The sequence below is a fragment of the Salvelinus sp. IW2-2015 genome, linkage group LG6.1, assembly GCF_002910315.2.
Source record: "Salvelinus sp. IW2-2015 linkage group LG6.1, ASM291031v2, whole genome shotgun sequence".
NCBI classification, from domain to species: domain Eukaryota; kingdom Metazoa; phylum Chordata; class Actinopteri; order Salmoniformes; family Salmonidae; genus Salvelinus; species Salvelinus sp. IW2-2015.
Window position 1 is genome coordinate 7,283,295 of NC_036845.1, and position 12,008 is coordinate 7,295,302.

The 12,008-nt window shown below is 44.6% G+C and overlaps 1 protein-coding gene across 1 annotated transcript in view; it reads left to right on the top strand.

Moving 5' to 3' along the window:
- ddr1 (discoidin domain receptor tyrosine kinase 1) overlaps positions 1-12,008 on the top strand; it is a 70,582-nt gene that overhangs the window by 46,319 nt on the left and 12,255 nt on the right. The window contains 5 exon segments of the mRNA XM_070443799.1: positions 2,565-2,667; positions 3,485-3,671; positions 9,788-10,037; positions 10,250-10,405; positions 11,927-11,980. Of these exon segments, the coding sequence (XP_070299900.1) occupies positions 2,565-2,667; positions 3,485-3,671; positions 9,788-10,037; positions 10,250-10,405; positions 11,927-11,980 (750 nt within the window).

The window sequence follows — 12,008 nt, forward strand, 5'->3', positions numbered from 1 at the left end:
GATAGTAGAATGCTCTTCTGTCCTCTAGTCTCTGTATGACAGGCAGGATGAATTTATTATGTAGTCTCTATCTCATTCTTGCGCCCCCCCCCCTCTGTCTATGTCTCCCTTTCTCACACGAACACACACACCACACACACACACACACGGCCACATCCATGCAGCTCAGTGTCGTTATGCCCTGGGGATGGAGGATGGCACCATCCCTGACTCTGACATCACGGCTTCCAGTGCTGGTCAGACTCTACTGAGGCCAAAACACGGCAGGTACGTATGTCGGTTGTGTGTGTGTGTGTGTATTGCATACGTTCCAAAGGGAAAAAGCCCAGCAGCTGGCCTGTATAGCTCTGTGTCAGCTGTGTATAGTAGCTGATAGCTGATCTCTGTGGAGGAGAGGTGTTTCTGGTTTCCATGATTCTAAGACTCTGCGACCTTTGACATATTTGGGTCCTTTGTACCTCAATGCTTGCTGTGGAGAGTGCAAATAGAGTATTCAAAATGTGTGTGAGTGGCCTGTGTGTGTGTGATGCCTGTGTGTGTGTTGAGTGCTGTGTTGTGTGTGAGTGCCTGTGTGTGTGTGAGTGCCTGTTGTGTGTGTGAGTGCCTGTGTGTGAGTGCCTGTGTGTAGTCCTGTGTGTGTGTGTGTGTGTGTGTGTGTGTGTGTTGTGTGTGTGTGTGTGTGTGTGTGTGGTTGTGTGTGTTGTTGTTGTGTGTGTGTGTGTGTGTGTGTGTGTGTGTGCAATTACATGATCTCTATTCATGTCTGGTTCTGGGTCTGTATCTCTCTACCGTTGACTATGTCTGTCATCTGTTGTCACCATGTTTAAATCACACAGGAGAAGACTATTAGATTACAATACAAGGCTTTGGCCAGCGTGTCTCTTTATAGCACATTAGGTCATGATATTACATTACCGCCTATATGTTAAACAGGCAGATTGACATGGTCTATTACTAGACATCCACAGTGTGTGTGTGTGCCTCAGTTTCCATGTCTCTCTTAGCCTGCCGTGTCTGGTGCTGGGTCTGCTGGCTGACTCTCAGTTCATGTGGAGGTGATAAGCCCCAACCCCTTAAAGACACCACAGACAGACGGAACGGACGGACGGACGGGGAAGAAGAGAGAAGAGAGAGGGACGGGAGACGAGAGAGAAGAGAGGGGACGGGAAGAGCAGAGAGGACGGGGAAGAGAGAGAAGAGAGAGGGACGGGGAAGAGAGAAGAAGAGAGAGGGACGGGGAAGAGAGAGTAAGAAATGGATCTCTCTCTTGTCTGTCTGTCTGTCTGAGTATAAGGTGGATACAGACAGACATTGAAAAGAAGGCCTTTGGTCTCATATCTCTGATGTCTGTACTCCAGACACTTAGGGGGATGGCCAACGACTTCACCATCCTTAGATGTTTGTGTGCGTCGCCTTGAATTTACGGTCTGTTTTCTGGATTTGAGAAATAAGTCTGATTATGTGTCTTCAAGCACGTATTTCTGCAGATATGGTCAAAGGATTCACTCACCATGACTTTTAATTTACTGTCTGGTTTGGCCTGAGATAAAACCATCCAGTTTTACCACAGATAAGTGACACTACAGCACTAAGGATGATAGATGGTATGCTCACAGAGCACCAGTGAATTACACTGCGTTTATGGGTGGGTCACGTCTCCTCTCTCCTCTCTGTCCTCCTCCCTCACACAATGGCTGGCTGACTGGCTGTAAATCAAGCCTAGTGCTGAGCCTTAGTGCCRGGGGTCGCTGCATCTGGATGCATCCCAAATGGCACTATTCCCTGAACAGGGCTCTGGTCAAAAGTAGTGCACTGTATAGGGAATAGGGTGTCATTTAAGACTCAACCTCTGTGTGTCTCTCTGGGGATAGACTGACTATCTTCTTGGAATTATTGTCTGTTAGAGAGGMCTCTGTCTCTGTCTCTGTAACCACTAACACTATAACATGCAGATTCACAGAAATGGCAGACACATTTCTCAGCACACATTCCTGTTCCATCATCACATTTTACATTGTGGCGGGGAACCGGTATGCTATGTGGTTTGTTTATTGTGCAAGACCCCAATGGGACTGAGCCCATGTCCCCCACACACACGGACACACATGTACACACAAACACACACACTCCCTGCCTCTGTAAAAGCTGTGTTTATTSTGGATGTGAGCGCTGAAGGAGAAGGTGCTAGTTGCAGTGAGTGACGTCAGGSCTGTGCTAGGAGAACATACTGATTAGCCATACAGGCTGGCTGGGGGGAGAGAGAGTCTAYTGTTTCACTGACTAATGTTCTATAGAGCTGTTCTGGAGAGATGTCTGCTCTGCCTGTGTGTTTCTCATCTCCTGAACACAGGCTTAACCAACGTATGTAGGTAATGTGTAGCTGACCAGGCGATGGTAAAGATGATGTATGTTGTATCTTATTAAAGTGTATATTATTAATGTAGTCTCTCTCTATATACTTCCTCTCCCCTCTCTATCTCTCCCTCTCTCTCTCTGTCTCTCTGTCTCTCTGTCTCTCTCTCTCTCTGTCTCTGTCTCTGTCTCTCTGTCTCTCTCTCTCTCAGATGGCCTGTTGGTGTACACAGCTCCAGTGGGTCATGTGATGCACCTGTCTGGCTCACCTGTGTACCTCAACGATTCCACCTACGATGGCAGCGTAGAGTCAGGGTAAGCATCATCCTCCTCTCTCAGCTCTGTGGGTATTGGCTGGCTACTTGAYATTGGTCTTCAGCCTCCGTTGGCTTTAGTTGGGTCCCACACAAATGCAACTTTTCCRCAGGTTGTCGCTGTAAAAGAGAATGTGTTCTCAGCCAACCTACCTGGTAATGGATGTATGGATGTATGGATGAATATATAAAGGAACCAGCAGCTAGCTGAAACATGGCCTCCATCGTCTGCAGGCCCCCTCCGGTGCTGCTCTGCTCCTGGACTCATCCCATCTGTTAGTAGTGAACAGGGCCTTAGTGAGCCGCAGTCAGCCAAATGCCTTTAGTCTGTCATACACACACACGAAACATCTCCTCTAACCAATGTTTATTTTCTCTGTCCACCTAATCGAGTAAGAATGAAATGATCTGGTGTAATGATCTTTATTTGCTGAGGGAGTTGTACTCTGTTTCCAGACTGTATTGTCCAGGGATGGGGGAAAGTAGGGAGGTTATATTCACATATGCCTTTTTAATGGGGCACAACTGTTTTCATAGCGGGTGAGCTAACGTTTTTGACGCAACCCAGACCTATATACTGTGTGTGTGTGTGTGTGTGTGTGTGTGTGTGTGTGTGTGTGTGTGTGTGTGTGTGTGTGTGTGTTGAGAAAGCTGAGACACAAGAGTCTGAGTTGTGTGTGTGTGTGTACTTCTGTATATGTCTGGATGTGGGTGTGTGCACGTCTCTCGTGTCACATGTACAATGTATGACTGTGTGTGCCTTGGCATGTGTACAGTATATGTATAACGGTGTAATAATGTGTACTGTATGTGTTTAGGGTTCAGTTTGGAGGCCTGGGCCAGCTGTTTGACGGTGTGTTAGGAGGGGATGACTTCACAGAGACCAAGGAGCTGAGGGTGTGGCCGGGGTATGACTACCTGGGCTGGAGCAGAGAGGCTCTGGGGCAGGGCAGCGTTGACATCGAGTTCCACTTCGAAAAGACACGCAGCTTCCACACCATGCAGGTAAGAGGATGTGTGTGTGTGTGTGTGTCCCTTATATCTACATGTGTGTCTCTTTAAGTCCAAAAATCCCCCCCAAAATCCTTGGCTCACACAGTCCAATACATCTCTATAAAACCTTCAAATGATCTATGGTACAATAATGTTGACCAACATTACACAACACATAATAACATAATAATAATAATAACTGTTGTCACATCACTTCATATCTCTTTATCATCGTGTGACTAGCCAGTAACACATTGTCTTAAATTACCCTCCCAGTCCCACCATCATATTAGCTTTTCATTATCCTGTCGTTTATCATTGTTTGTCTGTTGTCTGTAATCTGGTCTCTGTGGGCCATTAGGTTGTATCACTGGCTGTATGTGTGGTTGTGGTTTGATGGTTTCTGGTGAAATGTTGCGTTGCTATGTTGGAAGATTTTGGAATGTGTGAACCCAGTTTAATGTGTGAACCCAGTTTAATGTGTGAACCCAGTTTAATGTGTGAACCCAGTTTAATGTGTGAACCCAGTTTAATGTGTGAACCCAGTTTAATGTCCTGTTGTTTTCTCTTCTGGAATGGAGTCAGTCTGGAATGTTGGTTAGGGCTGGAATTAGAGATTTGCCCACTATAAAAACTTGAATGAAAGTGTATTTAAAACAATAAAATGAATGAGATAAAAGAAAACAAGCAGGAAGAATGAAAGAGATGAGTAAAGAAACAATATTAACCAGTTTGACTTTCCAGTCTAGATACAAACGATGATTAATCTGTTTTGAACTTTTCAGTCTTACTCATTAGTTCCCCTATGCTACGCCGTTAACGATGGGAATTCTTGAACTATCCCAGTGTTTTCCCAGTCCTCTCGGAATGCTGCACCTAAGCTATCTAAAGCTTTCTATCGCTTTCCTAAAGGTTTTTCCTGACACGTTTTCCTGTGTTTTTGTTTTTCTATATAGATCGTTTCAATAGTCTCCTGTAGTCTTTCCTCAATCCTGTTCCTGATGTGTTCCTGATGTTTTTCCTGAGCTTAAGCAGTTTTTTTCCTGCCTTTTTCCAATGCGTTCCCTGGTCTTATCTCAGCAAACATACACCTGAAGGGAATAGCACACAGTTCACATAAATAACTGCAGGAACATGAACCTGACAAGTCTGCCTTCCCTAAAGGGAGATATGTTCTCTAACCTGGTTCTAGGACACTCCCAGGAGAGGAACGTGTTCCGTTACCTAGCTCGCTCTCTCTCTTTTCTCTCTCTCTCTCTCTCTCTCTCTTGTTGTCACTCTCTCTCTTCTCTCTCTCGTTCTCTCTCGCTTGTTCTCTCTCTCTTCTCTCTCTCGTTCTCTCTCTCTTCTCTCTCATTCTCTCTCTCTCGTTCTCTCTCTCTCTCGTTCTCGCTCTCTCTCTCTCTCTCTTGTTCTCTCTCTCTCTTTCTAATTTTCTTTACTTTTACATATTTTTGATACTGAATGTTATCAGATCTTCAACCAAAACCTAATATTAGATAAAGGGAACCTGAGTGAACAAATAAAACAAGAATTACATCCTTACATAACTTAGTTTATAAAATAAATTAAATAACACCCAATACCCCTTACACTCAATAACTGGTTTTGCCACCTTTAGCTGCAATGAATCCAAGCTTGAAAAACCCGCAAAAGTATAGAAAATCAAAATGAGGCAAATACTTTTGTACCTTTTTATTTATCCAGGTGAATCAATTTGAGCATAATTATTATTTACAATGTCTGATCTCCTCTAACCTACTAATACGTGTCTGATCTCCTCTAACCTACTAATAAGTGTCTGATCTCCTCTAACCTACTAATAAGTGTCTGATCTCCTCTAACCACTTAATAAGGGGTCTGATCTCCTCTCACCATACTAATAGAGTGTCTGTTTCTCCCTCTGAACCATACTAATAAGTGTCTGTCTCCTCTAACCTACTAATACGTGTCTGATCTCCTAACCTACTAATAAGTGTCTGATCTCCTCTAACCTACTAACTACGTGTCTGATCTCCTCTAACCTTACTAATAAGTGTCTGATCTCCTCTAACCTACTAATAAGTGTCTGATCTCCTCTAACCTACATAATAAGGGTCTGATCTCCTCTAACCTACTAATAAGTGTCTGTTTCTCCTCTAACCTACTAATAAGTGTCTGTTCTCCTCTAACCTACTAATACAGGTGTCTGATCTCCTCTAACCTACTAATAAGTGTCTGATCTCCTCTAACCTACTAACTGAAGTGTCTGTTCTCCTCTAACTACTAATAAGGTCTGTCTCCCTCTAACCTACTAATAAGTGTCTGATCTCCTCTAACCTACTAATAAGGTCTCTCCTATAACCTACTAATAAGTGTCTGATCTCCTTAACCTACTATAAGTGTCTGTTCTCCTCTAACCTACTAATAAGGGTCTGATCTCCTATAAACCTACTAATAAGTGTCTGTCTCCTCTAACCTACTAATAAGTGTCTGTTCTCCTCTAACCTACTAATAAGGGTCTGATCTCCTCTAACCTACTAATAAGTGTCTGTCTCCTCTAACCTACTAATAAGTGTCTGTTCTCCTCTAAATACTAATAAGTGTCTGATCTCCTCTAACCTACTAATAAGTGTCTGTTCTCCTCTAACCTCAACTATAATAAGTGTCTGAATCTCTGCTCCTAACCTACTAATAAGGGTCTGATCTCCTCTAAACCTACTCAATAAGTGTCTGATGCTCCTCTAACCTACTAATAAGTGTCTGATCTCCTCTAACCTACTAATAAGTGTCTGATCTCCTCTAACCTACTAATAAGTGTCTGATCTCGCTCTAACCTACTAATAAGTGTCTGATCTCTCTAACCTACTAATAAGGGTCTGAATCTCCTCTACTAACTAATAAGTGTCTGATCTCCTTCTAACCTACTAATAAGTGTCTCTGTTCCTCTCTAACCTACTAATAAGTGTCTGTTCTCCTCTAACCTACTAATAAGTGTCTGTTTCTCCTCTAACCTTACTAATAAGGGTCTGATCTCCTCTAACCTAACTAATAAGTGTCTGATCTCCTCTAACCTACTAATAAGTGTCTGAATCTCCTCTAACCTTAACTCAATAAGGTCTGTTCTCCTCTAACCTACTAATAAGGGTCTGATCTCCTCTAACCTACTAATAAGGGTCTGATCTCCTCTAACCTACTAATAAGTGTCTGATCTCTCTTCTATAACCTACTAATAAGTGTCTGATCTCCTCTCAAACTTACCTTACCATAAGTGTCTGATCTCCTCTAACCTACTAATAAGTGTCTGATCTCCTCTAACCTTACTAATAAGGGTCTGATCTCCTCTAACCTACTAATAGGGTCTGATCTCCTATAACCTACTAATACGTGTCTGATCTCCTCTAACCTACTAATAAGTGTCTGATCTCCTCTCAACCTACTAATAAGTTCTGATCTCCTCTAACTACTAATAAGGGTCGTTCTCCTCTAACCTACTTAAATAAGGGTCTGTTCTCCTCTAACCTACTAATAAGTGTCTGATCTCCTCTAACCTACTAATAAGTGTCCTGATCTCCTCTAACCTACTATAAGTGTCTGATCTCCTCTAAACCTACTAATACGGTCTGATTTCGCTCTAACCTACTAATAAGGGTCTGTTCTCCTCTAACCTACTAATAAGTGTTCTGATCTTCCTCTAACCTACTAATAAGGGTCTGATCTCCTCTAACCTACCAATAAGTGTCTGATCTCCTCTAACCTACTAATACGTGTCTGATCTCCTCTAACCTACTAATAATGGTCTGTTCTCCTCTAACCTACTAATAAGTGTCTGATCTCTCTAACCTACTAATAAGTGTCTAGTTTCTCCTCTAACCTACTAATAAGGGTCTGATCTCCTCTAACCTACTATAAGGGTCTGTTCTCCTCTAACCTACTAATAAGTGTCTGATCTCCTCTAAACCTACTAATAAGGGTCTGTTCTCCTCTAACCTACTAATAAGTGTCTGACTCCTCTAACCTACTAATAAGTGTCTGATCTCCTCTAACCTACTAATAAGTGTCTGATCTCCTCTAACCTACTAATAAGTGTCTGATCTCCTCTAACCTACTAATAAGTGTCTGATCTCCTCTAACCTACTAATAAGGGTCTGTTCTCCTCTAACCTACTTGTCATATGTTCCTTGTTCCGTGTTCTTCCATTTACATTTCAGTCAGTTAGTAGGATGTTTTCATCCAACTCACAAATAAGTGCATTCAAGTAAGTGATCAGAAAATGTTCTAGAAGAATGCAACAGGAAAGACTTAAGCACCAAATAACAAGAACATAATGTATGTTTTCTAGCCAGGCCTGTGCAGATCAGATTACCCAGCAGGCTTTGCTTTGTTGAATTATTAGGCCCCCTCCAGATTACAATCAGTTACATGTTAACCTCAGTGTTGTGTTCCAGGAGTGTGCATGAGAGCATATATGGGTGTGTGTGTGTGTTTGTATTACACAGATCCACATGTGGTTTTAGTTAGAGAGGTTATCCCTGCAGTAAGTGTCAGGTTAATGACTAACCTGTCAGTAGAGTCTTAATACCAGCCCTTCCTTCCCCATTAGAGGGAGCATTTCTCCTCTCCCCTTCTTTCTCCTCTCCCCCCCACCTGATGCCCTACCCCTTCCCTTTCTTTTCTCTGTATTCCTCTCTCTCTTCCTGGCTATTCTATTCCCCACCTTTCCCCCTTGAACCTCTATCTACCTCACCATCTATCTACCTCACCATCTATCATTTTCTTTCTTTCTATTCCCTCTCTTCCTGCCCCCCCCCCCCCCTTTCTTTATTTTCTCTCTCTCCTCACTAGGTAGCAGTGATAGTCTATAGACATAGATGGAACCTTTCTCTCCTGCCGTGTCCCTCTGGTTGGCTGTAAAGTGTATTTTCTCCAAACATCACCTCTCCTTCTCCCCCTCTCTTATTCTCACCTCACCCCTCTTCTCTTTCCTTTCTCTTCCCTCTCCTACTTTGTCACTAATCACTTTCCACTTTCACTCATTTGCATTTATAGCCAGCTCACAACAATGTTGTCAAACAATACAAGAGTCAACCAGGAATTTAATCGCGTTTTTAATTTCATGTTTTAATTGAAAGCCCCCCTCTCCCCCTCCAACTTAAAAAGATAGTTTGCACATTGACTGTTTCTTTATGCAGAGTTTTGTTATTTTCCACCTAGTACCTCAGTGTAATGTGATGTTCCTATTATAAGGAGGTAGTACATGGTCATAACAAGGCTAACGATGCATTATAACTGCAGGGTTTTAGTGTTACTATTTTTAAAATCCAGATCAGGTGGGCCTTCACACTTCAGAAAACAAAGGAAAGGAGGGGTGCTCAACAACAATGACAAAAATCATAAGAATGGCTTACCAAGAAAAACTTCCAAAAGGACTAATTCGAGGTAACAAGAAGTTGGAGCATAGTTAAAACGCGGACTATATTTATTGCACGCCACTGCATCGAAGCCGACCATGGCTCACCATCCTCCCTGTGCTTTGTAGCCACAGAACAGGTTCACATTTCACCAAGACGAGGTGACATCATACATCAACTCAAATAAAGAGAGGCGTTCTGTTGCTACTGCATAGACACTGTGGATCCTAAGTGGCTAGAGGATCTTTCACTGTCCTCGTTTCTAGAATGTCCTTGCCTTGATTTTGGGGGTCTCTGTGTCTCCCAATTCAAAGACACTCAAATATCACTTATGTACAGTTGAAGTCGGAAGTTTACATACACATTAGCCAAAAACATTTAAACTCAGTTTTTCACAATTCCTGACATTTAATACTTGTAAAAATTCCCTGTCTTAGGTCAGTTAGGATCACCACTTTATTTTAAGAATGTTAAATGTCAGAATAATAGTAGAGAGAGTGATTTATTTCAGTTTTTATTTCTTTCGTCACATTCCCAGTGGGTCAGAAGTTTACATACACTCAATTAGTATTTGGTAGCATTGCCTTTAAATTGTTTAACTTGGGTTAAACGTGTCGGGTAGCCTTACACAAGCTTCCCACAATAAGTTGGGTGAATTTTGGCCCATTCCTCCTGACAGAGCTGGTGTAACTGAGTCCCTCTCCCCCCCTCCCTCTTCCCTCCCTCTCCCCCATCCAGGTCCACAGTAACAACCGTCACACCCAGGGTGTGAGGGTGTTCAGTAAGGTAGAGTGTCAGTTTAAACCTGGCCTCTTACTCCCCTGGTCCTCGCCCCCCCTCTCCCTGGCTGTACCCCTGGAGGACCTGAAGGACCCCTCCTCACGCCCCATCTCCCTGCCCCTGGGGGGTCGCCCCGCCCAGATCTTACGCTGCCAGTTTTCCTTCGCAGACCGATGGATGCTCATCTCTGAGATCTCCTTCTACTCCGGTACGTTCAGGGTATTGCTCTCTTTCACTGCCTTTCATTCTCACTCCTCTTCTCTCCTTTTCTCATTATCTCTGTCATTTTAACGTTATCTCTCCTGTTCTCTCTGGTTCTCAGTGTCTCTCTCCCCTTCTACTCTGTGGGATTCATGGTTATCTCTGATTGTCTTAAGAAGTTGATCATCCTATTCTTGTTTATCCCCATCTCTCTCTCAGAGCCGTATGGGGAGGGTGTCGACCCCATGGACACGGGCTCTGCTCTTCCTGCTCCTCCGGTCTCCTTCGCTACTCCTCCTCCTCGTCCTGTCTTCCCCTCCTCCGTCAGCCCCGCCCTCAACCATAACTCCTCCAACTTCACTAGCGTTCCCTCAGGTGAGTCGCCTCTCTTTCTTTTTTTTCCTTTAATATTTTCTTTTTTTACCCCCTTTTTCTCCCCAATTTTGTGGTATCCAATTGTTAGTAGTTACTGTCTTGTCTCATCGCTACAACTCCCGTACGGGCTCGGGTGAGACAAAGGTCGAGAGCCATGCGTCCTCCGAACCACAACCCAACCAAGCCGCACTACTTCTTAACACAGCGCGCATCCAACCCGGAAGCCAGCCGCACCAATGTGTCGGAGGAAACACCGTACACCTAGCGACCTGGTCAGCGTGCAATGCGCCCGGGCCGCCACAGGAGTCGCTAGTGCGAGATGAGACAAGGATATCCCTACCGGCCAAACCCTCCCTAACCCGGACGACGCTGGGCCAATTGTGCGTCGCCCCATGTACCTCCCGGTCGGGCCCGGCTGCGACAGAGCCTGGGCTCAAACCCAGAGTCTCTGGGGGCACAGCTGAGCACTGCGATGCAGTGCCTTAGACCACTGCGCCACCCGGGAGGCCCGAGTCGCATCTCTTTCACCACTTGTACCTCTTCTCATCCCTGTTTGTCTCATCCCTCTCTATTCCATTCATCCCCCTTTTGTCCCACTCTCCTCTCATCCCTTCCATCACTTCCCCTTCCTTCCCACCTTCCCCATTTTCACCCCTCCTCCATTCCTATTCCATTCCCCTCTCCCCTTTCTCCTCTCCTTCTCCCTCTCCCTCGTCCTTCGACCCACCAGTTGTGATGAGTGTGGGCATGCAGTGTTCTAAGTCGTGTGTTAAAGCAGTTCCAAAAACATGCAATGACAAAAAAGACAGGATATAAGAAGTAACCATACCATTCAATGCTGGATATCAATGTAGAAAGGAGCCATGTGTGAGCCGCCTCCTCCTCTGTCCATCATGCTGTGTTTAAAGCCGCTGGCCTCAGTCCAACCTTCACACAACAGCCGTCTACCACTGCAGCTTTGTCTGGCAACATGGTCGTCTACACTGCAGCTCTGTCTGGCAACATGGTCTTTACACTGAGCTTTGTCTGCAACATGGTCGTCTACACTGCACTTTGTCTGGCAACATGGTCGTCTACACTGCAGCTTTGTCTGGCAACAGGTCGTCTACACTGCAGCTTTGTCTCGGCAACATGGTCGTCTACACTGCAGCTTTTGTCTGGCAACATGGTCTTCTACACTGCAGCTTTGTCTGGCAACATGGTCGTCTACACTGCAGACTTTGTCTGGGCACATGGTCGTCTACACTGCAGCTTTGTCTGGGCAACATGGTCGTCTACACTGCAGCTTTGTCTGGCAACATGGTCGTCTACACTGCAGCTTTGTCTGCGCAACAACATGGTCGTCTACACTGCAGCTTTGTCTGGCAACATGGTTCGTCTACAGAATTAATACATCTTTATTGTCCACGTGGAGTTGGACATCTCGTATGCTACATATCACACTCTCATGCTTTTCAGTACCTTGAGAGGAACTCTCCTCTCTCCTCTGTCTTCTCACTCCTCCATCCCTCGTTCCTCCAGAACCCACCACACCAAACCCCATGATGGACAGCACGGGCAACAGCACACTGTCAGGTGAGAGAGAGGGCGAGAGAGAGAGGAC